The 23,278-nt window shown below is 42.8% G+C and overlaps 1 protein-coding gene across 1 annotated transcript; it reads left to right on the top strand.

The window, feature by feature from the left end:
• TSNAXIP1 (translin associated factor X interacting protein 1) lies at positions 1 to 20,441 on the top strand. The gene is made up of 17 exons (XM_082769875.1): positions 1 to 111; positions 233 to 323; positions 2,145 to 2,257; positions 3,706 to 3,829; positions 5,177 to 5,270; positions 8,896 to 9,092; positions 10,295 to 10,439; positions 11,264 to 11,433; positions 12,867 to 13,026; positions 13,304 to 13,434; positions 14,025 to 14,153; positions 15,737 to 15,898; positions 16,085 to 16,194; positions 17,032 to 17,155; positions 17,503 to 17,609; positions 19,087 to 19,373; positions 20,100 to 20,441. Exons 2-16 carry the CDS (start codon positions 273 to 275, stop codon positions 19,331 to 19,333), a joined length of 2,064 nt encoding a protein of 687 aa, XP_082626001.1. The 5' UTR covers positions 1 to 111; positions 233 to 272; the 3' UTR covers positions 19,334 to 19,373; positions 20,100 to 20,441.
• The last annotated feature ends 2,837 nt before the right edge of the window (positions 20,442 to 23,278 follow it).

Raw genomic sequence — 23,278 nt, 5'->3', positions numbered from 1 at the left:
CCGTCCTGGCGTTCCGCTGTGGCACCAACCTTTCCATCCGTCCCTCCGCGTACATCAACCTGCTGGGCATTCCCGTCCCTCAGGCACCGCGTAACTGGCTGCTTGTTTTAGGTACACAGCAGCCAGATTCTGTCTTCAGCTGTACATTTAGTTAATTGTTTTTTTTTTTTTTTTTTTTTTTTTTTTTTTTTTTTTTTTAAGATATTCCATGTTCTTCTCTGCTGTTGCCCAGGGCCTCTCTCGGATCTCCCTGTGAGACCGCAAATTGCCAAATGCACGCAAACAGCCTGAAATCCGTCCTGCCAAGGAAACAGAAGGCTCCGGTGAGTTCAAGAACTCCAGCGAAACACCCAGCCCTCGCCCAACAGTGGGCTTTGGGATCTTGCTGGAAGCCCAGGGATCATCCAAAGCTATTAGGAAGTCAAGCCAATTTTAATTATCTTTATATTTTGTTTAATTGAGAACGAAGGGGGGGTGGGGACGGGTGGAAGTTGTGTGGTGATGCAAACTCCTGTATTTCAGATTCAGGTGTCATCCTTGTGGATTAATTACAGGATCTTTAAGGGTGGAGGAAAGAGAAGAGGAATATAAATGTCGTTCTTGGCTGCAACAAGTTGTGTGGACATACGTGCCAAATACTGCAGCCAGAATTTGACCCATATAGTTTAAACTAAGGAAAGAAAGAAACCACAAGTTGTTTAATTGCAGGCTAAAAGCATCTTACAGCCAACAGGAACATCTGCTCCATAGTATGCATCAGTCTTAGTAATTAAAATAAACCAGCATGGAGAGAAAGTATATCCAAATTATGAAAAAATAAATCCCAGAAACACGTACACCAACAAAGTACTAACGACTTTTACAGACCTTAACCCCTTCATTTTTATTTTGGAGTTGTTTTTTTCTCATTGGCATTTTGGTTGTATTTCGGGAATGTGCCACTTCTGTGACAAGCTGTAAGTGCTACAGTAATACAAGAACTTAAGTATTACTCTTTCGCTAGAGCTGGGACCTTCTCTAAGCATTTTCCTCATTGGACAAAACAAAAATTCAAATCTCAATAGACTGGAATCCCACTGTTTCTCCAATATAATCCTCATGCTTCTTGCAGTGAAAATCAGGCATTTAAGCTTCTGAGCCTTTACATTTAACTGTTTCAAGGCTTAGTCAGTCTGAAGTTTAGGTTTTGACAGTGACATCTCTGGCCTCAGACTTCTGTTGGCACATTATTAATTTTCTTTTAAAGCTTACAGGCAGAATAGGAAAGTATTTATATTGAACAACATCATACTAATTGTTTGGTTGTCCTAATAAAATAGAGCAATCCAGCGTAGATGTCCTTTTTTTCCCCAGAAAGAAATACTGAGGTAATTCCAAGAGAGAAATTAATTAACAGACTCCTAAGATTAACAAGATTTTGCTTTCAGAAGAATCAGAGAATCATGTAGGTTGGAAAACACCTTCAAGACCATCAGCCTGTACTGAATCCCATCAGTAGACCGTGTCCCTTAGTGCCACTAAGGGCAGAAATTAGTTTCTGAAAGAAATTTCAGTTATCACTTTTTACTGTTCCTCAGACCTTGTCCTCATTAAGTTGTACACCGCTGGAAATCCAGCTGTTTGTGTAGGGTCACCAACCTGCATTTAAAACTCACAATTCACACAAGTCGGCATTGCTCAAGACACCCTCGCTATGGGACATGCTCCACTGCAAAGCTCCGTACTGGAAACAAGACCGAAGTCAAACCTGTTATTTGGGTTTCATCTGGATTAATGCAAGGTTCTGATTTGTGTGATGCTTTAATTTCCCAGTGCAGATCATGAAACCATTTTTTACCCAAAGAGATCAACACTTTCCCACAATCATGTAGTCTGGGCAGCACAGCCATCAGGAGACGTGCAGAGGTGTTTATAAAATTGTACTGGTGTGGGAAGATGATTACTTCAAAGAACAAAAAGTTTACTTGGATTTCAGGTGTGCTCACTCCTGGCTGAGGAGAGTTTCGGTATGCCCCTCTTCTTTCTATTCCACTACACTCTTAGGCAGTTTGTGATTGTGAGGCATCATCAGAGGTATTTCAACCTCATTTTGATTCTGTTGTCTTTGTAGTGCTCTTAGAACCTAATCCTTTCTCTCTTTTCAGTCTTTTCAGCTTTCTGCTAGAGGCCATTGGTCCACATGGCCTGCATTTGCATCAGGGCAGACAGTGCTAAAGAACCATAAACCCTGCTGTGCCCCAGAGGAGAGGATGCCTAGGTAAGCACAGCTAATCCACAGGATAGCTGGAAGCGGTTCTTGAAAACCACGAATTTACAGAGTAGGGTCTCTTCCAGCACTAGTGACAATAGTGAGGTTGGGATATTCCACAAAGCTTGGGCATACCAAAAAATATTGTTGGTTCTGACTGGTAGCTCTACAGGATATGTCAAATATTTATGTAATAGCAGCCGTGCTTAGTATAAACGTACCAAGAAATGCTATCATTTAATGATTCACTGACCTACATTTCATAGGATCCTGTCAGGGCCCTGACTGCCCCAACAGGCTCCACAAGCTCTTGTCCAGTCCCAGACATTTGGGTGCCTGGGCTCAAGACAAGTCCTGATATGGCACAGCTGGGTAACCTGTGATCAGGTGCTATAAGAAAAGCTGTGAGAAGCCTTCACTTAGGCACGTTCGCCTCTGTTTCTTGCTTGAGCCATGTTGCAGCCACGTCTGTCTTGTACCTGGCCTGCTGACTTGACATCCCAAGCTTGGCATCGGGCCTTCCTCACGCCTGCGGTGATCATGAAGGATGATCACTGACCATCAGGGGACCTGCTCTGCTTCTCTTGTTTGTGTCCCGTTGGTCACTGTTGCTGGTTGCCTTGTCACCCCGGGGTCCCAGCTCCCCTTCCCTTGTGGCAGACGCAGCATTGCTCCTGCTTCTCCGGCAAGAATCAAGGGATTCTGAATCCAGGGGCTGAGCTGGGTTACAGCCACTGAGCAAAGTGTCCCCCGAGGAGGCTTTTCACAGGTCTGTCTCACGCCTGAGCCTATTCCTAACCCCTGATCCCCAGTTAGAGCTCTGTCATCACACAGCTCCAAGCCCCTAGGGCAGGGGAGGCCACTGCAGAGCCTGTTGGTGTACTCAGGGCCCTGACAGACCTGCAGGACAGCTGTGCAGGGTACAGTTAAGGGTAGCTGGGCTTTTCAGTTTTAATTCTGTTTTTAATGTAATAATGAACTAGGCATGATGGCATCCAGCAAAGGGACAGTTGGCCTAGGACCTCAGCAGATGTAGTAAATTATCAGTACCTTTTTTGAAATACTTGTTTTCCTTGACCTCTCTTCAATTATGTAATTAGCATTTATTCTTTTTGGACACAGAGAAAAAACTCACTTGTCTTTTTATACCAAAAAGTATCATGAAGGGGAAAGCATACTTTTAATAGTAACAGCATTCTTGAATAGTCTTCTGCTCCACAGAGGAATTTTAAATCATCCAATGTACATTTCATGATTTTTCCTTACATGAGAGAATATATTAAGTGCTACAGTAAAAAAAAAAAAAAAAAGTGAGGCAAAGTGAGGTCAAAAAAGTGAGGCTGTGAAGCAATGCACAGTAGGAAGAAAACCAAGGTCCTCAAGCTGATTTATTATGAGTCCAATCCTATGTACATGACACGAGGCTACGTGTCCTTTCTTTTCCTGTGTCTCTGCAGCAATAAACAGGCCCTTCTTACCATTCCAAAGCCACGCTACTTGGAGCAGCTGGAGTCTTACTTAAGGAAAGAACTGCAATATCTTGACCTGACTCAAAGGAACTCCCAGGAACTGAGGTTACAGGTCTGACACAAGATTCTGTTGACTTGAAACAACATCCTGAGATTGGTTATTTAAACTGCTCATCCAAAGAAAATAGACAGGAAGAGTATGCACCTCTGAGTCGTATTGGATAAGTGGGTTTGCAGCTCAAGTTAGAGAACTTGCTCAGAAAGCAATTTCTATCTCATGTTGTAGTTTATATGTTGGGTTTACACGTTGTTGAGTAGCATACTTCACATTTTCTGTAACTGTTCCATTTTCAAATCAAAGGCCAAGTAGTCAAAAAGACAGTAATCTAAAGTGGGTGTGAAACAATTTACTCACTGAACTCCTGCCTAAACCCATAAAGTGTGTAGGTTTCAAAATTTTCACTGTAAAATTCTCATTCCTGAAGTTAGGTTTCTGCAAAAGACAAGAATGGACTCTCTCATCTAGCTCTTGCCTAAGCATAATTAGGATCCCCCAAATTAGTAGTTTCTACTGTATCTGATCCTGGGGGCTTGTTGTGTTTGAGAACATACCTATTGAAAACCACCACTTCAATTCAAAACACAGAGTAGGAGTACTCCTGTTTTTGTAATATCCTGCAATTAGAGCATTTACGCAGTGTGGGAAGTTTGAATTGGATTTTCTCTGCATAAATTAATTCAAATTCTCATTCCCAAGGGAATCCTGTAGCGATGAGGAAAGAAAGTGGTATATGGAAAAGAATGGAGAGAAATAGAGTGACTAATGGCAAGAGAAAACAGGTTTCATAAACGTGCTTATGCTTTGAAAATATTTTTGACTGTCTTACAAGACGTGTTTAATTGTGCTTAATAGTGAGGAACACTCAGTGAGAATATTACCTATTGCTAGTGAAGTCTTCCCAAGACCCAGATACAACGTGGGAGTCTGACTGTCCTCTCTGAACAAGATCTACTCTGGTGAGGACGGCATCTGCACAGCAAGAGACTATCTGCCTTGAAGAGCTTATCATTTAAGTAGACAAAATAGGCAACAAAATCAGCAATGGGATCTTGTTACATATCTTTAAAATTGTCCATATTGTAACTTGAGTTCTAGTCAGTTCTATCTGAAGAGCAGCATTTTTGTTTTGGAGCTGTGCTCTGACAGACTTAATTTAAGCTTTTCTTTGGCACTAAAATCTCTTCTCTCTGTCATGCTGTGGTGTCTATCAGTATTGGAAGTCATTCCACCTGTGCATGACAAATTTGGGACTGTGGACCAGAGATGGAGAGACAAAATACAATGTAGTAGAAGTATTTTTATACTTATTCTCACCGTCATGCTGTTTGTGTAAGACAACAATGATCTGAATTCTGAGAAATGTGCCACTATTTTCTCAAGCTCTCTTTCTTCTCTCAGCCCTACAGAGAGATCTTTGAATTCTTCATAGACAACTTCAAGACCTACAAGCCCTTGCTGTCAGCTATAAAGAATGAATATGAAGCTACACTGGGTAAGCTCTTTAACTTTGGTGGGGGAACATTAACGGAGATGTCTTACACAGCTGATAAGTTCTGTTGAATATATATAGAGAGTAAACATTCTAAAAATATATAGAGAGAGAATAGTTCAGTGGAAGTTGAATATGTATGACATACATATGTGTCAACTGATAAAACTATCCTTCTGGCCCATTAGTGGAGTCTTCCTGTGGCCCAGATGTGACATAGGAGTCTATTTCCTTCATATGTAACATAGTTGTTTGTTTTTCTATAATTTATCAAATTTTTAGATTTAAGGTTTTTATTTATCTTATATTTTTTTTTAATCTCCACTACATAGACAGCTCAGGCAATGGCAATGTCTCAAGGTTTTTCTGGAACAGTCATGTCTACAGTGGAGCGTATCATACTAATATATTTGGATGCACTTGTACCGGTAACTTGATTCTTGAATTACTCCCGAAGCAAGGCAGGGCAGAGAACTGAACTGGCTGTTCCCTGTCCATTCTTAGTGTGCTTTAAACTTCTCTTGGTGTTAAGATGCCGCAGTGATACCAGTACTTTGTAAACAATCAGAGGGCTAGAAATAGACTGTAACCAAGAGCTCATTTCACATTAGGCACTGAGCAGCTGTCAAGTGTCAACAGTTTTCTACCAGGACAGTCTCTTAAAGGACATGTACTGTTTATCCCAGTACCTGTTACCTGGGCTACCTAATTACTCATTGTAGGCAAAAATCTTTCTTTGCACAGTGCACTTCAGTCACATAAATGAGTCAGTATTAATCATTACATAAAAACATTTTTTAAACTATCAGTTTCCTTCCAGAACTCTTTAGCAAACATTTATTTGCTTCAGATCCCAGAGAAATTACTAGTGTCTGTGCTGCAGTCTATATTGTACTGCTTTCTGAAGCCTTTTTTTTTTTTTTTTTTAATATATTTAACTATCTTTTGTATTTAAGTGTTGGTTTTTTTTGACTCCTCCATATTGCTTGGATATGGTATTTCTCCTTCTTATTCTTTGAAGTCTCTGGAGATGCAGTAAAATGTATCCTTTATGATAACTTTATATTTTGGAAGAGACAAAAGTAAGTGTCTTAAGAACAGAAAGTATAAAAGAGAAAAGGAAGGAAAATGACTGATTTGTAGAACTGTTCTCCTAACTGTTTATCTTAAATTATTCTTATTCTTACATGATGTATGACTGCATAACTGGTTATGACCTAGCAAGCATGCTGTATCTACAGCATTTCAGCTCCTTTTGAAGCAGAACCTAAACCCCCTCTATAACACAGCATTGTTTCTCTCAGCTAACTATTATCTTTTTGTCCAAGTGATTTAACAGCTTTATCTTGCTCTTTTTTTCTGCCAGTCATATTCCATGCTAGCTTGGACTGTATGACATTGAAGGTGCTCAACATTGCATCCACTGCTGGTGGGAGTTCTCCCTATAAATGTGCTAGCATTACTGCATATTCCCAGTTCAGTCAGAATAATCTATTTTTAAAGAAATAAATAAAAAAAACAATCTTACTACTTAATTAAATGTTGTCCTAATACTGTACTGCTTACAATGTATGTTTAGCTGCATCGTTTTGGCAGCACAAAGTCTGGAGTAGCATAGCTGAGCACACAGACCAGAGAAAGCAGAAGCCTCTAATAGGAACAGGGATGTGCAGCCTGTACTGGCTGCTTGCAATTATTTGTCTTCTGCCAGAACTGGACGTATGACTGCAGCTGCAGCTCTTTTGGTTATTAAGGTTGTGCTGAGACAGCACAGAGGCTTTATTAGCATTGTTTCTGGAGTAAATCCACATGAATGTGAAGATATTAAGCAGTATTTGAGATGTAGCACTGTGAAGGAGAGCTATCCCCACAGCTGTTAGCTTAATCTGAGATAAAGATTCTGTTTTGGGAGCTCCTTTAAGAGGAAACGGAGTGACAGGGGAGGTCTTCACAACAATGTTATCCACAGCTGCATCCATTTCTTGATTAAAATTATACTGAGATTGCTGTGTCCACAGAGGCTTCACATCTGCTCCTCTGTGCTGGTGAGACATCTGGGCACATTCAACTGTCCTATACGTGCAATGAGCTGTACCACAGCCTGAATTCTTTCCAAGTGGGAGAATGTCTCTCCTTTCTTGGCATGAGTTATGAGAGGTCATCAGAGAGCTAATGCTCTTAAATGACACTGGCCAGCATCCACACTACAAAATAATCACTTTGGCAGTCAACTAGTTGTGCTCAGTCTAGCTTCTGACATACTAGGCAGCTACAATTAAGCATGCTGTTGCACTTAAAAGGGTTTGCGTGTGGTCAGGAGCCAGTTGTGAAACACTCAAATTACACCCCAGAACAAGTCTGCTGAAGTTTTAACATGGTGTTCTTAGCTTACACTGAGAACCCAAATAGTACAGTGGCAGAATCCCTATGCTAATGCTCTAATTTTTGCTCTCTCTTGGGGAGCTGTCCTAGTACAAGTGGAAAGAGTTTTGAAAAACCTTTGGTACAGTTATAGTGCAGGAAGGAAACTCACACCCAAGTATAATAAGAAAAGTAGTTCCTGTTCTTAGATTTATGTATGCATTTTAAGTTTTAAAATACAAGGTTTGTTGCACAGTATTTATACATGAATACTAATACTGGGTTTTATCAAGGAGGGAAAAATCTGCAAATCAGATTATTGAGCATCCACCAGCATTTCTACCCTTCTGTTCAGAAGAGGGTATTGCTGTGTGTGCTGTATTCAGCAATCAAAACCTTTGCCACAGCCTCATTTGACTCACACCATATCCTGTCTTTAAGCGTTTTATTCTCCTGGTGGACTTCCACCTAGTCATAAAAACAAGCCTCCACACCAAGGAGATGGTGTCAGATGAAATTCTACCATGTAACAGTAACTGGGACCCAAGTCAAGTACCAGAACTAGTCTCGCCAGATATGTATTTTAAGGAAAATTTTCAAGTCGAAGGGGAAGTAGCTGCAAGTGAAAAGTACAAATTACAGCAGAGAAAGCCAGTATGTGCATAAGTTCTTTACTAGATGTACTGATGAGAAATGCAAAAGAAGCAAGTGCATTCCTGAATAGAGAGGAGAACATGCAGACATGTTTGTAAACTAAAGGTTGCACAAGACCGTGAATTTGGAGACAAGAAAGCAGATCAAAGTTTATGGAGAATGTGCCTTCACAAAAGATGGTAAGCTACTAATTACTAGCTGTCTTTAGCTCCATGTGCTGCCTGTGCTTAAACAATGACAACTTCCCACCTAGTGAAATGTGAAGTCACCTGTGCTTATTATATTTCATCAAAACTGTAAATACTCAAGAAAACAAAATAAAATACTGTTCATCCTTTGTTTTCCAAACCATGATAAACAGCATTAACTAAAACCAGAAACCCGTACATAACAATGTTTATGAGGTTCATATGCACAGCTAGATAAATGACTGAATATGATCTCAAACTACACTACTCCCACTCCTTAGAGGCTCACCAGGACAGGTAGTAAAAGCACTGTGTTCACTCCCACTTCCAACATGCACTGTTTTTGGGTTGAATACCCAACATCCCAGCTGAGTAAAATTCAGGCTTTGCTGCTCATTGTGAGAACCCACCTCTGCTTTCTTTAGCTCATCAGAAGGAGACAATTCGTGCCCTAGAACCCCTGAAGGCTATGGTCACAACTGTGTCTGAGGAGTGCTCCCAGCAGATATTGGCACTGCAGGAAAAGGAGAAAGTTGAAATAGATATGTTAAAGCAAGAGAAACAACATTTGTTAAAGTTTATTGACAACATGAAGGAAGAGAAGAGTTCTCTTCAGACTCAGGTAAATTAGACTATGAGTCAAACATTTCCTAGCTTCAATTAGATGTCTTTTATACATCTCATCTCTTGCCTCCCAGCCTCTCATCCTTTGATGTCAGTAGTAGTTCTGGAGCGGGCACTGAGCATCTGGCATACTGGATCTGGTACGGTAGTGATACTGGATCTCAGCCAGCTCCAGAGAACATCCTGTTCCCTTGGGATAGGCTGTTCTGCTGCTGTCAGAGGTCTTCACTCGTATCTGTTGTCCCATCTGGTTCTTGCAGAGTCACATTTAAAGTGAGGAAGAAAATTCTAGTACTAGCATTTTAAGTTCTCACTTAAAAGTACATGTACTCCTTACAACATTGTACCTTTAGCATCTTTAAATCTGTATCATTCATCCTCCTGCCAGTAAGTTACATTGGTACCTACTGACAAGATTATTTAAGTCTTTCCAATTTAAATTGTTGGTTTACGCAGGTCTCAAACAGTTTCAGGCACTGAGGCTGAAATAATACTACTGCTAGAGAGCAACACGAGCAGGGCTGCTCCATGAGGATGAGCCAGGAGCTGAGGGTGATTTTCAGTGCAGTCAGAGCCACGACCCACCAGGGCAGTCTCAGAGCACCTGAGCAGGGGGCTGCTAAGTCTTCATCACCAGTTCCAGATGAGGCAGTTAACCCCAGGATCCAGCCATGGGTGGGGGGAAAGTAAAAGAACACCTTCATTCATTCATTCATTCCTTATGTAGCACATAAGGTAGGTATCAGCAGTGGCAGGATGTGATCTTGTAATTAAATGCACATCATGGGAATAAACTACAATTTTACACATAATCCCAGTCCATAGAGTTCCAGATTTCTGATAGTTTTGCCTATGGGAAGAGTAGCAGCTTTTTTTCCTGCGTGACCAGCAACAGAATACATTACTGGGAGGTTTTTCTAGATAAGGTTTACAACAGAGGAGTGGTGTAACCCAGAGCATGAAACTTATGTAATTCACTTTCTAGAAGGCTAAACACAGATGGAGCACTCTTCTACACACTTCTTCAGAGTTTGAATCCTTCTGTCATGTTTCCATCAGGCCATCCTTTTCTACAGTGTTATCTCTCACCCACTCTCTTGCTGCATTTTTTTTTCCCCCACTTTGCATCCCTTACACCACTCTCTGCTCCTTAGGTTCTGCTCTGTGCTCCTGATAAGTTCAAGCCTCTGTTTCCTGCAGGTGGAGCGTCTGCAGATGAGTATAGCTGAGGAATATACTCGCTACCTCAATGAGTACAATGCCCGCAAACTGCTTCTAGCAAAACTGAATGATATGCATAACGAACAGCTGAACGTGAAACGGCACCAAGTCCAAGGTAGGGAAAGTGGATCTCCACAAGAACCTGTCCTGCCCAGAGACCCAAGTGCATACCCGTGGGTACAGTGTTGAGTTTCTCAGCAGTATCATTAGATATGCTCTGATTCTTACAGTAAGCTAGACAAATTCATAGACAAAATATCCATAAATATGTAGGCAGGGATGTACCTCCTAATAGTCTGACCTGATTCAATAAGCCGTTACTTATATACTTGTATGCTCTTAATTAGCGTTACGGGTAAATTGAAGGAAGGAGCTGCCCAGTGCAAAGGTTCTTTTATATTTTTTGACTCCTGTGCCAAGTCATCACATCTTACCCAGCCATAGCTGACACCTTGATGCTTGTCCACAAAGATGAAAAAACTGCTGAAATTCCGGAGCTGCAAATACCTTAATTTATGCAACTTACTGGCATTGGTGGCACAGAGATGGTAGGGACCCTTTCAGTATGGGATCTCTGTTAATCCAGTCTGGCTACAGGCACCCATCATCCTACTGGTTCATACTCACTGGCTACAGCTGTCGCATCTGCCTAAGAGTTCTCCCAGCCTGTGCTCCTTTCCTTGCTAATGAAAACCAAGCCTGAGCTTTTGAATACATGTGTGTGGGAGAGCAGGCAGGACGATAATGTGAATGTAAACAGTAATGTGAATGTAAACACTGCAGGTTACTCCAAGACCTGCAGTTCTCTACTCATAACACAGTCCATACCTATTCAGCTTTTGTGGTCATTTTGTAGGGTTGTGTGATCTAGGAGCTTAGTAGATGATTTAGAAAACTATGACTGCAGTTTTACTATCATAAATTTTCATCAATGGCTATTGTTTAAAGATGTCAAGGGTGAAGATGTGGTGAAGTTAACTTTGGCATTAAAGATAGCTCGGCAGGACCTCACAAAAACCCAGGTGAAGCTGAATGCAATGATAGCAGACTATGGAGATGTTGTCCCCCGGAGAGAGTTTGAGTCACTGGAGAAAAAATACTCTGATTTACAACAGGAGGTGAGCATAAGCTCCTAATTTTCAAGCTGTACCACATGAATGCAAACATAATGATGCTTAAGTATTCAGGTTGGGAGAGGGATTCCATAAACCCAGAGCTCCTATATAGGCACATCTTTGTTGCTTGTACATGGAAATACATGAAAAGCCACTGTTTTCTAATCCCCTAAAGCTCACAGTCTTTTGGTATCACAGACTATCTGAACACTCAAAATCAGTACACCATCACAAACCTTTAACATCCGTTTTAACTGAATTAACACGATAAAAGCAGTAACAGCCAAAAGACCACCGAGAGCCTGCAGATCACAGCTTGGGAAATACTGCCTGAAATCATCATACATGTATATATAAATTAACTAGGTTCATCTCACATACATGGCACAGTTTTGTCCAAACCACAGCTAAGTGAAACTACTGCTGAGCTGGGCTATGAATGAATTTCTGTCTAGCTGGGTTTTTGCCTTTTCTCATAGTTTTCAATGGCTTCTTTACCCTACTGCAATGCCAGGGTCATCAACCCCACCACAGAGCTGATCAATGCAATTTCCAGCTGTGATAGAAGTGGATGAGGTTCCTCACGTTGCATCTGTTTGCTGCCTTTTCAGAATAAAGGTTTGACTGCTTAGCTTACACATCTTGCACTTCCACATAAGCAATGCCATGTCGGATAGCAAAGGGATAACACACCAGTGTGACGAGGATAGGGTCTGCTTCCAACCCTGCAGTGGCAGAAAGGCAGTGGTCCCACAAACTACTCTCTAGGAGGAAGAAAAAGAGACTACCTTGAATCCCACCATGTAACCAGTGCACAGCTGTGGTGAGGGCTGGGTGAGAACCCCCCGTGAGGCAAGAAAATACTGCATGTCTTTGTGTGTCAGAAAAGCCATGTTGCTCTGTTCAGGACACATTTGGGCCATTGGCAGCTTCATTCCAGCCCTGACCATTTGCACAGCTTGATCCACTGTGCATGTCCCTTCATCATGGCATAACAGACACAGGCACAGCCCTCAAAAGCCAGACTAGAGCTGTGGTTATCTCTGCATTGTGATATACTTTTGTACTAGTAGAACAAAAACAAATCACATTAAAAAAAAAAAAGAAAAAAAGAAAAAAAGATCAATGGATCTGAAGCAGATGCACATAAGACATCTAGAAAAAACTTTCTCCTTCTATTTCCTAGTAGATTAAGGTCTGTTTTTAAATACAGAAACAGGTATAGAAGGGTCACTGACATATTTTGTTGTAAGTTTTTGGAAATGGTAACAAGAAAAAATTATAATTTATTTTTCATCCAATCTAAAAGCAATTAGCCAGGGATTGCTCTCCATAAATCCATGGACTACACTGACTGTTCACCTGATCTGTCCAACCACAGAAAAAATCTGTTGCTGTAGTTAGTTTGTTAAAATCCTTCTTTCTGTGTGCTTTAGATGGAGACTCTAAAGAAGGATTTTGATCAGCTCCATAAGGAATATCAAACACTGCTGGAAATTCAGAGAGAGACTGCAGAAGAGCGAGACAACTTCTTCACTGAACTCCAGCAAGCTCAGCGCAGTTGCACACCCCGGCCAAACTGGGCAAAGTGTTCAGGTGCCACCTGTATTCAGCTCCTCTTTAACCACTTTGCTATGGTGTATTTCTTACCTGCAACATCCCGTTTTCTCCTAGGCTTTTAGTGAAGCAGCCTGAGAGACAGGGAGAGAGAGGAGCTTGCAGGCTATTCCATTTTGCCTTAGATACCGTAGGAGACAAACTGGATGTCTAGAGATCTGTAATTATTATAATGCTCGTCATGGATTCACACAAAACCAGTATGCATAGGCACGTTCTCCTCTTGCAGCAGCTGAGGGTCTTTTTGCTCTTGCAGAAGTGATTCCTGGCGGAGCTGACCGGTGGGGCTGTCTGGCTGAGGGGAAGACCAGCGATCAGCTAGTGGACGTGCTTCTGGAAGAAATAGGAACAAGACTGCTAAAAGAGATGAATGTCTTCCCTGGACGGGTATGTGCAAGCTTTCTCCTCTGCTTGTTTCCACTAAGATTAACTGGTAATACGAATCCTCTAGGAAAGTGGCAGAATTGCTTTCATGGCTGGACTTGGTGTCTTCAATGCTCACCTTCCCATTAGTGTAACCATGGAAGAAATTAAAGCTGGGGAAACTCAGCTGCAATAGAAAAGCTGAACTTGAGAGTGAGCATGTTGAAGACAGCTGAAGCAGCCACACACTGCAGCGATGCTACAGGAATCATCAGGCATGCAGGTCATACTAGTGGGCTAGAGCCCCTTACTAATTCTCCACTATATAGCCGAGTCAAATTAACATCTCACCGTCTGCAAATACATGACACTAGAGATCAGATATACTCAAAACTGCCTGGATACAACAGAGATTTTGTCAATCAAAAATCACTCATGAACTAAGTTCTCACCCTAGAGTAGCTGAGACACACTGCAGAGATGCTGTCTCATAGTACTGGAAATGAGAGCCATACAAATGGCTCCTTTTTAATGGTTTTAGGCACTAAGAATACGGCTCTGGCTGCCAGTGGGGGGAATGCCTTATCTCTATATGTTTCTTTTCCATTACTTAGGGCAAAGGGGACAAGGTTCCTGTATACCTCAGACATGTAGGCGAAGTCAAGAACAAAAAGCTGACTAAGAAGGATGTGGTGGACATCCTGAAAGACATCTGGAAAGAGAAAATTGCACTAGAACAGCAGGTTTGACAAATGTTCTTTCTTTGTAAACAACATTTGCTGTGACAGTCAGCCCAGCTGGAAGATTTTGGGAAACCAGGGTCTCACCCATGTCCTGCCTAGGGTTTCATCTGCATAAAGCTGCGTAAAGCATTTTAAGAACAGCCTCAGCTGGTAACTTTGTGGCCTGGCAGGCCTCCTCACGGATCTGACTCATTAATTATGACATTGTCAGGTGGATAGCTGGACTAGCACCGTCCTATGCCTAAAAGGCTTCTTCTGCAGCTTCTGTTCCAGGGACAGCCGAGTGCTCATGGCACAGCTCATGCCTAGTCACCACTGCAAATTCAGAAACATTCAGGAGACCACGAGTCAGCACCACTTTGATGTACAGGGCTGAAAACTACAGTGGTCCAACAGCTGTTGCAAGAGCAGCTGAGGTGTCCCTGAAGAAGCCACAAGGCAGGGTGCCCAGGGGAGGAGGCATTGCAGTCACCCTGAGCTAAATCAGCCATGCTTTTGAGTCTGAAACCTTATCAGTTGGTCTACCAACTGCTGCTATTCTGGGGTGTGATGATAACATCCTGGTCTAGAGAGCACCAGGACTATGCGGTGTCTGTTCTTAGGCAATGGACGCATTAGCAAAATCTGTGCAGCCAAAGCATGGCCAGGTTTTTTTTGTTTTGTTTTTTTTTATGGGCAGGGGAAGGGAGTTGATTCTAACCCACGCCAAACCATTATTAAGGTACATAGGGTTTTGTGCTCGTGCCAGAGAACAAGTGGCACTGCCAGAAAAAAAAATGAGGAAGCAAGGACTGAGAAATCACTTATATCATTAAACAAATGACTATGAAAGTGCTTTGGGTTTGTTACGCACACAAATACTTCCCTCTTCGTTGGCCAGGGTGGGTTAGGAGTGCAGGTGGAGGCCAAAGGGGTGAGGTGTGTTCTCAGCCAAGACAGACATTTGGCTGCCTGCCTGGGGAGATCAAGACTCAGCAACAGAAGAAAAGTAGCTGTTTAAGTACAATACCACCTCCCCAGATATCAGACAAGCCCTGTTACTGTGCCTCAGTTATGAGAGCAACATCGAGAGGCAGAGCCACTTTACAGGTTCTTTGTCTTGAGCCAGAAGCCTAGAAATATCTCTAAGGTCAGCCCCAAAAAGTTTAATGTTTTCTATGGCAGCTTTCTTCTTACTTTCAGCTAGGTTTCCTGGGGAAATAGGGATGTTGCAATCACTGTCTGGCTTTACTTCTCTTCAACAACCACTCCAGGTCTGAACCCACAAGCTAAGCTCAGCTAAATCTGACAGCTAAATCTATAGCAAGTTCCTATATAATTCACAACAGTAGGCAGGAGAAAAGAGACTTTATCAGTATTCTCAGCAACAGAAGAGCTTCACTGTAACTTCCGTGTTCAGGCTGTAGAGAATAAACCTAACAGAAACATTTTGAATGACCTAATAGTGGGGAAGACTCCAGCCAGCACTAGCCCTGTTAGCAGAGGTCCACAAAAGACGCAACTACATGCAAACAGCTGGAATCAAACTGGCAAAATTGATTTAGCTCTGCTGCTTATAGGAGTTGCTTGTTTGTTATCTGCAGACAGGGAAGCGACCTGTTCTTCCCGAGTTCTTTCTCAGCTACCTCCAGAAGAGGTATGGAGACACCTCTGCCATGGAATGGTCTTACACCCTCTATGAGAACATGCGACTCTGTCCATCAAACCACGTCATGAGCTCATTCTACAACATACTCACAGGGAAGGTAGGTGACCTGCAGCCCGGTGCTGCACCTCTGTAAATCACTTTGTAGATCACTAAACGCACTTCAGGTAAATTTTCTTTTTTAGAAGCAACTGCAGTCCTTTTGCAGTTTTGCTTCCTTCTTGAAGGTAGTCAAGGGATGAGAGAAAAGGCAGTTACTGATCTGTGAACCTTCCCTGTTTCACAGGTAGGTGAAGAACAATACCACCTCCAGAATCAGCTGATTTCAAACCTGCAAAAGGAGCTGGCTGCCTGCGACAGCTCAAACAGCGGATCCCTGACCAGCGAGCAGTTCAGGCAAGAGGATGACCATTGCCCACTAAGCTCTGCCCAATATGTGGTGCATGCTGGATGTTGTGATATGCTGAGTGTGTCTGCTTTGCTTATCTGTCAGCACAGCCAGGGGAGCAGTTTTTGTCTTTAAAATTCTTGTGAGGACAGCTGTAGCAAGTCTGTACTTGTGAACTTCTGCATTAGGTTTAGAATAATGTGAATACTGCAAGTTTGGAGTAGTGAATCTGGAGATACCTGAGAATAGATGTGGGGTAGTTTACACGTACAGAGAGACAGGCTGGCAGCACCTCTCCCCAGCGAGGCTCCCTGGGGAGCAGTTTGAGAAGTTTTAGAACCCTACACAGTGCTCCCATGAGCTCCTAGGACAGGTCACAAAGCATTTCTGTCAATTCCACTACAGCTGCAAGATTTGTCAGTCTTCTCTCAGTTGATCAATCACATGTGCTTTTTTAAGCAATAGGTAGATAAAGCATTTCTTTGGGCTATGGCACAGAGAAGCAGCAGCAGCCATTTCCAGCACTTCAGCTGGGAACACAGCTCCAGTACAGACATGCTAGCTACCAGCTAACTGATGCTCACATCGCATTCATAGATTCCCAAATGGCTGAGCATCCAATGCTCACCTGAAGCCAAAGCTCTGATGAAAACTGTGCCCTTGTTTTATTATCTGAAGGTGCTTGTACTTCTCGAAATGCGCATCCTCTTAAAAGCAATTAATTTTTGAAGATTTGGCCCATGGAATACGGGCATACTCTTGTAACCTAAAACACTGCCAGCCATACTGGCACTCGTTAACTGCTCATACTGTAACAGCACGTTGTGTTGCCTGTCTCCATATAGGATGGCTCTGAGGGAAGCTTTTCCCCTGAAAAGACGAGGTTCAATCCAAGAACTTGTTGATGCAAGCAGATACCAGCTAGACAGCACTGAAGAACTCATTGACTACAAATCCTTATTCAAAGAAGTGAGCTGATGTTATCTATGTTTTTTTCCTTCTGACTCAGATTTAGGCAGAGGACTTAAATGACATTTGTCAGGTTAACTGGGTTTATCAGACTACCACAGCCTGCAGTGCTCACCACAGACTGTAACACCTGAAAGTAAGCTGCAGACAACTGCAGATATCTGCAGTGCAAGCCTGTGCCTTTTTTGTGATAGGAGTTTTCCCATATTTTCTCTTTATTTACACTTTTCTCATGAAAATTCCATTTCTAGCAAAGCTGAGTTATTTTAGCATACAATGGGGAATGGCTCCTACCCAGACTGGGAAGAACACATTTTTAGTACTAACATGCCTGCAATTTCCTTCAGGATGAAGAGGGGAACCCTGAACCTTTTGTTGCAAAGATCAGGAGTCAGTACGTCCGTGAGAAGCAGGAGTATCTGAGAGAGCTGAGGAACAACCTAGGAGATTTAAAGTAAGTATAAAGGGAACAGGCTGATGGGGACGATAGATCGGAACAGTGAGTGCAAAGAGAACCCCCCAGTGGACATGAGTGTGTGGCTACTGCAGGGGCTATCACAAGGTCCCAGCTGTAATTACACCTTGCTGTGCCCATGCACTGGGTCTGGTCTTGAATTGCTTCCTGTGCCTGCAGTGATACCACAGAGATGGTATCACTGCACATGCTCAAGCAGTGCAAAGGATGAGTCCCCTAACAGCAATGCTAGCATGGAGAAAGGCAAGAAAGGAGCAGGATAAAGATCCTGGAATCCACGAGGGGACTGAGCATCTATGGCACACTCTGCTCACTGCTGAAGCATGAGATGAGCAAGGGAAACCATGGTCAGACAGGAGCCTATAGCCTGACAATCAGGGAATCAGAGGGAAGCAGAGAAGAGAGGGCAGATGGGATCAACACATTAGACCAGGAAAAAAAAATGTGGAAAGGCCTAGTGGAGGTCAAGAACAGAGATGCAAGTGTGCTGGAAGCCAAGATGGAAGAAGAGTAAATGGGTGGAAAGAGCAGACAGTGCTGGGAGGCTCCAGGTAAGGAGGAGTATTTGGGGCATGTGGACTGGAGGTGCTGTGAAAAACCCAGGCGTCACTTCTCCCTAGTCTGGTTTTGCAAAGTAGTGAGTCAGGGAGAACAGCAGCATTTGCCAAGGAGTGGGAATAACAGCAGGAGATGAGGTGTGGAAGGGTCAGGGAAGGAACTGAAGATGTGGAGGGTGACTCAGGATGAGAAAACTAACAAGATGAGAGTGAACAGGCTCACTGGGAGCAGCAATGGGAGAGCACAAGGTAAAGAAGAGGCAGGACAGACACAGCCTGTAAGGGATACGGCAGACAGTGAGTAGAGAAGATTGCTTCAGTAATTGAAGTCCATCTGTTGACATTCTTCAGCTCTCCAAAAACAGCAGTAAAATCCTGTATGTCCTCAGAGACTGCTTCTGAGGAATGAGAAAAACAAGCAGGACTGACAACTGCAGACTTGAAGGTGAAAATCAGATAAATAATTCCACCTAAAAAACAAGACAAGTAACGTGTAGTTTCTGCTTAGAGAAGTCTTGTGCCAGGCACCAATCAATGAGGATAACACTGAAACTGAGTTAGATGCCCAGGAAGTTAGGTACTGACAAAGGTGGGCACTGGATTAACAAGGGAAAATGTAGTTATGTAACAAAGGGTATCATAAAGCACAACAGAGCAGAATTAAAGTCTTCCCAGGTTAGTAGAAATCTAACTTTTCCTAACTTCTTTTCAGTTTGAGATTTAGTACTCAACTTTATTACATGCATATTTTAAAAAAATACTAGTGGAAGCAGAGATAATATCAAAAGGTCTCTCTGCTCTGCATTTCAAGCAAAGTGGATTCTCACTGTGGCACAAATACATAAATATTCCTTTCCCATGCCACAGCACAGCAAATGACGAAATTGTTCTTTGAACAGAGAGGTGAATGCAGAAGACCTGAAGGCAGCCTTCTGCACAATTGATCCTGATATTGATGGTCAGACACTAGATACCTACATTGGCCTGGTCTATGAAGTTGGAAGAGAACAGACGGACCAAGAAGTTGTGCCTGTGGACACTGCACTGGAAAGACTACTTGCTGGAGATGTGAGACGCGTGGGGCCCGCAGCAAGGGAAGAAAGCAAGACAGACTGTGTAGGAGAGTACGGAGACTTCCAGTACTAAGAATAAATAGCCTGTTTGATCTTCAGTTTTTGATACAAAGGTGAGCGTCAAAGTTACTGCATTAAATACCTCTTCCATGTATGTAGAGAGACATCTAAAAACTACCAGGTGAGATAAGATAGTTGGAACTATCAGATGCACTTTCAGCTTAAGCAGCAAAGCCCTCCAGTCCAGTTTTTCAGCTTATGCAGTCGTTTCAGCTCAGCAAGACTCGCAGGTAGAGGCAGCCTGATCCCCACACAGGACTGACATCCTCAGGGTGCTGGGGCACCACTGGGTGTTGGGCTCTTTTGTTGATGATGCAGTGACTGCTCCAACAGTCATTGCCTGAACCTGTGAGCTTCTATCAAACTCAAGGCTACAATGTGGCTGCTTTAGGGTTTTTGCAAGATAGGCTTCATGGTTGGTTCTTGGGCTCAGAGAAAGGTTTCAAAGATACATTTGCAGAGTATGGTGCCATCAACACAATGCCTGTGCAAGTGAAAGGCAAGTTCAACCCAACCAGGTTTGCTGTCACATCTTTCCCCAAGCAGATTTTTATCCTGAGGTAGCTGCTGTTGTCCTGTATGAAGTCACTTCGAAAGAAATTCAAGTGATGCCTCAAGAATAGGTTTAACCAACTCTGAGCCGAAAAAATAATCCTAGTACAGAAACATTGAAATCTGTTTCTTGCTTCAAGGAAGATACCACATGAATTTTGGTAACTGTCTTTCCAACCACTGACATCAATTAATCTTTCCTGTTCATTTGTACCCTCGCTCTCCAGCGAGGGGAATACAGGTTCTTGAAACTAAAACCCCGTTGGAAAGAGCTCTGCTACCTAAATTGCTGAAGTGGAGTAAACAAACTATTTTCAACTATTTCAAGCCCACTATTCTCATAGTTTGGAAAGCAAAAAAGGGCAAGGCTGAATTCAGAAGATACCTTCCTTACAACGTGCTAGTTTCATGAGCAGTTGCAAAGGGATTCCTGCAAATACTGATGGCATTTGTAAACTGGAAATGTATCATAGCCTGCACGACAACGTAAGTACCACTGGGTCTGTGAAGTCCCTGGGATTTCTGCCTTGAATACTGGATTTGGTGCTATGTACTTCCAACTCAAACTGCAAAATACCCAAAATGGAACTATAAAAGCACTGAAAAGGGAAATGCATCATCTAGCTAGAAATCAAATGCCCTAACTGCACATATCTCTAGGAGTATTCTGGAGAGAATAGCTGTAACATGAAAAAAATCAGTGCATCTAAAAAGAGCAGGGAATTTAAACACAGAGGATAAGTTTGGTAGATTAACATCAAATTTGCAAAGCTCCTCAAGAAAGCACGGGGCTACAGAGAGCAAGAATCACTTGTTTTGCTTTACCCAAGGACTTCAGATTCCAAAAAGTTAAACACATGGCCCTGTAACCAGCAGTTCGTTCTTTTGTCTTTCCAGTTACACTGTTAGCACATTAAAGATGGCAATCTGTCCCTAAAAGTCTTGAGTTTAGTTAGCTAGAGCAACAGAACACTTTTCAACAGAAGAGAGAACAGATAAGGAATCTTACCTCTTCATTTTACAACAGGAACCAACAGCTTCCTGGGACGTTCTCCCTATTCTCTCCTTAAATGCTCTTCAGAAAACAAGGTTATTGCATGTTTCAGCAACAGAGAAAAAGGAAGCTGAAAATTCATTAATATTTCAGATCAAGATTTTCAAGCTCTGGCATGCAAAGCCTCAAGTACACACTAAAAAAAGTCACATAATGGCAGAAAATGAATATTAAAAAGGTACTAATTTTGTAATATGTCAGTTAAGACAAAGCTGTTCCCTTGTGACTGTTGAAAAAAATAGCCATCTTTGCTATATTAATGGAATTACTTTTAAAAAAAAAAAAAAAACTTGAAAATGACCGACCTTTGTGTCAGTACCGCCTGCCAAAAAAAGACTTGAACTATAATTGGCCTTCATTTCCTTTAGTGTTGTGCAAAGCTTGTCAAACATGCAAATGTTTCTGCCAAGAGCTGGGTTGGATTTCCAGGAGTCCTATTAACTGTACCATTTGGATCTCCAATTTCAGACACCTGGGAAGTCACACGGCACTTTTCAGGAAGCAAGTCTTCCTCACGGATCTAAGAAGAGGGAAAACAGTTCCCCGTAGTTCTAGAACATTTCTACAATGCAAGAGAAGTGGGGGAAAAAACAAACAAACAAACAAAAAAACGCAAAGGCTGTTACTCCACTTCAGTCTAGACATGTTCGGCATATAGGAAAGAGCCACTGGCATGATGTTTGACTGACCCCAGCTGGCAATGCTGACTGTGTTCAGCCCCACTCTATCTGATTAAGGATACTGCAAAGCAACAGCCTTCCCTTCCTCACAGACAACTAAAAATTAATCAATGTAAAGACTCAAATTTTTAAGTCAAATTAAACTATTTACAAGCTCAAGTTTCCAAGTCCAAGACAGAGCAGTTAATAATTAAGGGGAAAAACTATTATTTTTTTCTCTCTGAAAATAAATAAGCACTTTAAGTTACCTTGGGAACTGCAGACTAGCTAAATAAGCATAAAGCATATTAACACGTAAAACAGGAAAAATGATGTTAATTCTTTCCCAGCTTGTGAATTGTTTTTAGAAAGCCATCATTCTTTGCACCTTAAAAATTCTCTGATGTGGCTGACCTCATTCCTGCTGTGGTTTATGTTCACTGTAAGCAGTAAAATCATACGCAAGGATTTCATTTCTATTACCTTCCTACATGTTTGGCAACATTCACTAGGGAGCAGCACTGATCAGCCGCTCTGTGTAGCGATCAACAAACCATACATCATGCCTGGGACCAGAGCAGTGACTTCCCAAATGCATTGCCGTATATAAATTCAGTTTAAACCTCGAGGGTTGGAGTGCCACCATTCCAGCAGGGTTCCAGCAATTACAACATCACAACACTGAGCTAACTCTTAGAGAAGAGAGGTGACCGATTATTTTTGACTGCTGGAAGAATTCCTTGGTGCAAGCAACACACAGTTTGAGGGCAGCACCAGGGCTGGCATCAGAAAACACCCACAGAAGCACAGCCGTCAGCTCTGAGCGTGTGTTTGAAACAAACAAGTGCCCCAATACACGGTGTGCTGGCTGAGCCATAGCTGGCTCACAGCCACCCAGCTGCTTTCTCTCTTCTTCAACGGGACAAGACCTGGGCAAAGATAACAACAGGGAGATCATTTAGCAATTGCTATCATGGGCAAGACAGACACGGCTTGGGGAAGATTAATTTAATTTATTGCTGATTAAAATCGGACAGTGGGAAACAGAACTAAAAACACCTTCCCCCTACTCCCTTCTTCTTCCAAGGCTCAAATTCACTCCAACCCTTCTACTTCCTCCCCTCTCCAAGCAGCACAGGGGGATGAGGAACGCGGGCTGCAGCCAGTCCATAACTTCATCTCTGCTGCTCCTTGCTCCCCACACTGTCTGATCTGGGGTCCCTCCCACAGGATACAGACCTTCACGGACTGCTCCAACACACGTCCTTCCCACCAGCTGCACTCCAAGTTCTTACTGCTCCAGCGTGAGTCCCCCCCAGACCGCAGTTCCTGCTAGAAAGCCTGCTCCTGCTTCAGCTCCTCTTACAAGCTGCAGTTACTGCCAGGAGCCTGCTCCTGCGGGGGCTCTCCACACTGCAGCCTCTTCCAGGCCACGTCCACCATGGGCTCTTCCAGGTGCTGCAGCGTGGAGATCTGCTCCACCATCATTCCCCACGGGCTGCAGGGGGACAGCCTGCAGCAGGGGCCTCGCCACAGGCTGCAGAGGAACTGCTGCTGTGTGCCTGGAGCACCTCCTGCACTGACCTGGGGGGCTGCAGGGCTGCTTCTCTCTTCTCAATCCTCCCTCTCACAGAGGCTGTACAGCATTTTTATCCTTTCTTAAATATGTTAGTACAGAGATGCCACCAGCATT

Source organism: Aythya marila (genome assembly GCF_965140915.1).
Source record: "Aythya marila genome assembly, chromosome: 12".
Taxonomy (NCBI): domain Eukaryota; kingdom Metazoa; phylum Chordata; class Aves; order Anseriformes; family Anatidae; genus Aythya; species Aythya marila.
Note: the sequence above shows the minus strand (reverse complement) of the source record. Positions and strands in the feature narration are given on the sequence as shown.